This window comes from Sinocyclocheilus anshuiensis, unplaced genomic scaffold, assembly GCF_001515605.1.
Source record: "Sinocyclocheilus anshuiensis isolate Anshui unplaced genomic scaffold, SAMN03320099.WGS_v1.1 scaffold326, whole genome shotgun sequence".
NCBI lineage: Eukaryota > Metazoa > Chordata > Actinopteri > Cypriniformes > Cyprinidae > Sinocyclocheilus > Sinocyclocheilus anshuiensis.
Window position 1 is genome coordinate 42,547 of NW_015546098.1, and position 2,018 is coordinate 44,564.

The 2,018-nt window shown below is 34.4% G+C and overlaps 1 protein-coding gene across 1 annotated transcript in view; it reads left to right on the top strand.

The window, feature by feature from the left end:
• The window catches only part of LOC107700256 (multiple PDZ domain protein-like), a 49,400-nt gene that overhangs the window by 31,751 nt on the left and 15,631 nt on the right, over positions 1-2,018 (top strand). The window contains exon 28 of the mRNA XM_016501862.1: positions 657-831. Within this exon, the coding sequence (XP_016357348.1) occupies positions 657-831 (175 nt within the window). The remainder of the gene's footprint in view (positions 1-656; positions 832-2,018) is intronic.

Here is a 2,018-nt window from a genome sequence, read left to right on the forward strand (position 1 = left end):
TTTTTTTTTTTTTTTTTTTGTATTATTTGTCAAATAAAAATGTTACAGTTAAATTTATGATACTTTACATGTGCTTTAGTATGTTAGTCAACACACCAAAATAAGTGTACTTCTTTAAAGCACGAAGAAAGTTTCTTAAACACTATTCATAAAACATTATTAAAACGTGTACTTTAATGTATAACATTAAAACATTACAAAGTGCTTTTTTTTTTAAAGTGCACTTAAATGTTTTAAGAAGCATAGTTGTGAAAGTGTACTCTTAACACTTAAGTGGCCTTTTATTTAATTCATGTTATATTATCTGCAAGTACAATTTAAAAAAAATACTTTTAAGATTTGCACATTCAGTACAGTTATGCACACTTCTGTTTCAAGAGGGTAAATAGCAGTAAAAACATTTTTTCATCCATGAGGTGACAATAAATTAATAAAGGCTGGCTTTATTTTCACATGAATTTTAATGAAAACAAACTTTGTTTTCCCACATTTCTTTACACAAATTAAGTTAGCATTTAATAAAAAGAATATATCTTTTTGGATTGTCATATTTTAGCTGTGTTGTACCATACTGTTGAGTGCTAAAAATGCAATGAAAGAGATTTTAAATGAGAACTGATTAAATAATATAACGACTCTTTCTGGTGCCGTTGTAGCGAACAGAAGACTGGAAGTTGGGGAAGCCTCCACATGTAGCTCCCCCACTCCTGAAACTGCCCTCTAGGCAAGTCGAGACAGAAACAGATGGAGTGCAGCGGGTTCCAGAGAGACCACCGCTGCCAGAAGAGGGTTCACATCATCACAGCGAGCAGGAGCAGGCCTCTTACTGGAGTATGTTTGTGTGTGGCACCTACATAACGGGGACCGAATGTCTCCTAAAAACAGTCAAACCTGGAATCACCTTCACTGTGAGGAGCGGTGAATCATTCCTGTGAGGAAAACTGCTCAGTAAACATAACAAATTCAACTTTTTAAAACTGCTTACACACAATTTCTGAAACTATATGGCTCCGTTTCTCTCAACTCTACACACACAACATGCACACAACATGCAAAACATTACGCATCTCTTGCAAAAGCACACACGTACATGTATTTGCAAAAATACCATGTATATACAGTGTGCATGCACAATTGATGAACTTTACAGTTATTGAACTGAACCGAATCAACACTGAACTGACTTCTGTACTGTAAAATTACTTATTAGAGCTCCTTTACAGCAAATTTGTTGCTTATTGTATAAAGTGTTATACAATCTCAGAAAAGAAGATACAAAAGGTGTCACTTTTCAATAGGTACACCTTTGTACCCCAAGGGGTCCATATTGGTACCTTAAAAGTACATATTAGTATCTAAAGTGCACATATTACTACCTAAAAGGTACAAAAATGTAACTTTTGAAAAGGTACCGCCCCACTGACAGCTTTTGTACCTTTTTTTTCTGAGACTGTAGAAATAATAGACTTGTATGAATATTCACTATATATTTACAAAGGACTGTAAACAGAAATGCAAGGGTGAAAAATGTATTTGTTTCTCTAAACATTGAGTTTCTAAGTCATCAAATGAGGTATATTTACATTAGCAAAAGAAATGCAGAGGGGCAAAAATAATTAATTTCTTCTTCTAAGTGAACAAATGATGTATAAATGTTTTCACACACAATCACTGGCTGTAGGTAATCAGTAACTGAGCATGGCATTAAAAAGGCAGTGTTTCCCAAATTAAACACAAGAGCTGAGAGACGTGTCTAATGTAGAGAACTGCCTTTAGTGTTTTGCAAAAAGCTTGTTTTTCAATTGCAAACTGAGTGTGTCAGAAGTACAACTTTTAGTGTGTAAGCAATTTTTTTAAAAACTAGTAAGCTTTAGGGGATCAAAAATATTATTAGCTCTGAATACAAGTCAGTGCCTTTATGAGTGTGTTCACTAATATTGTTTTATCTGGATGATTTTACGTGTGTGTGTGTGTGTGTGTGTGTGTGTGTGTAAGCGCGGGGCGCATGCAGCAGAGGT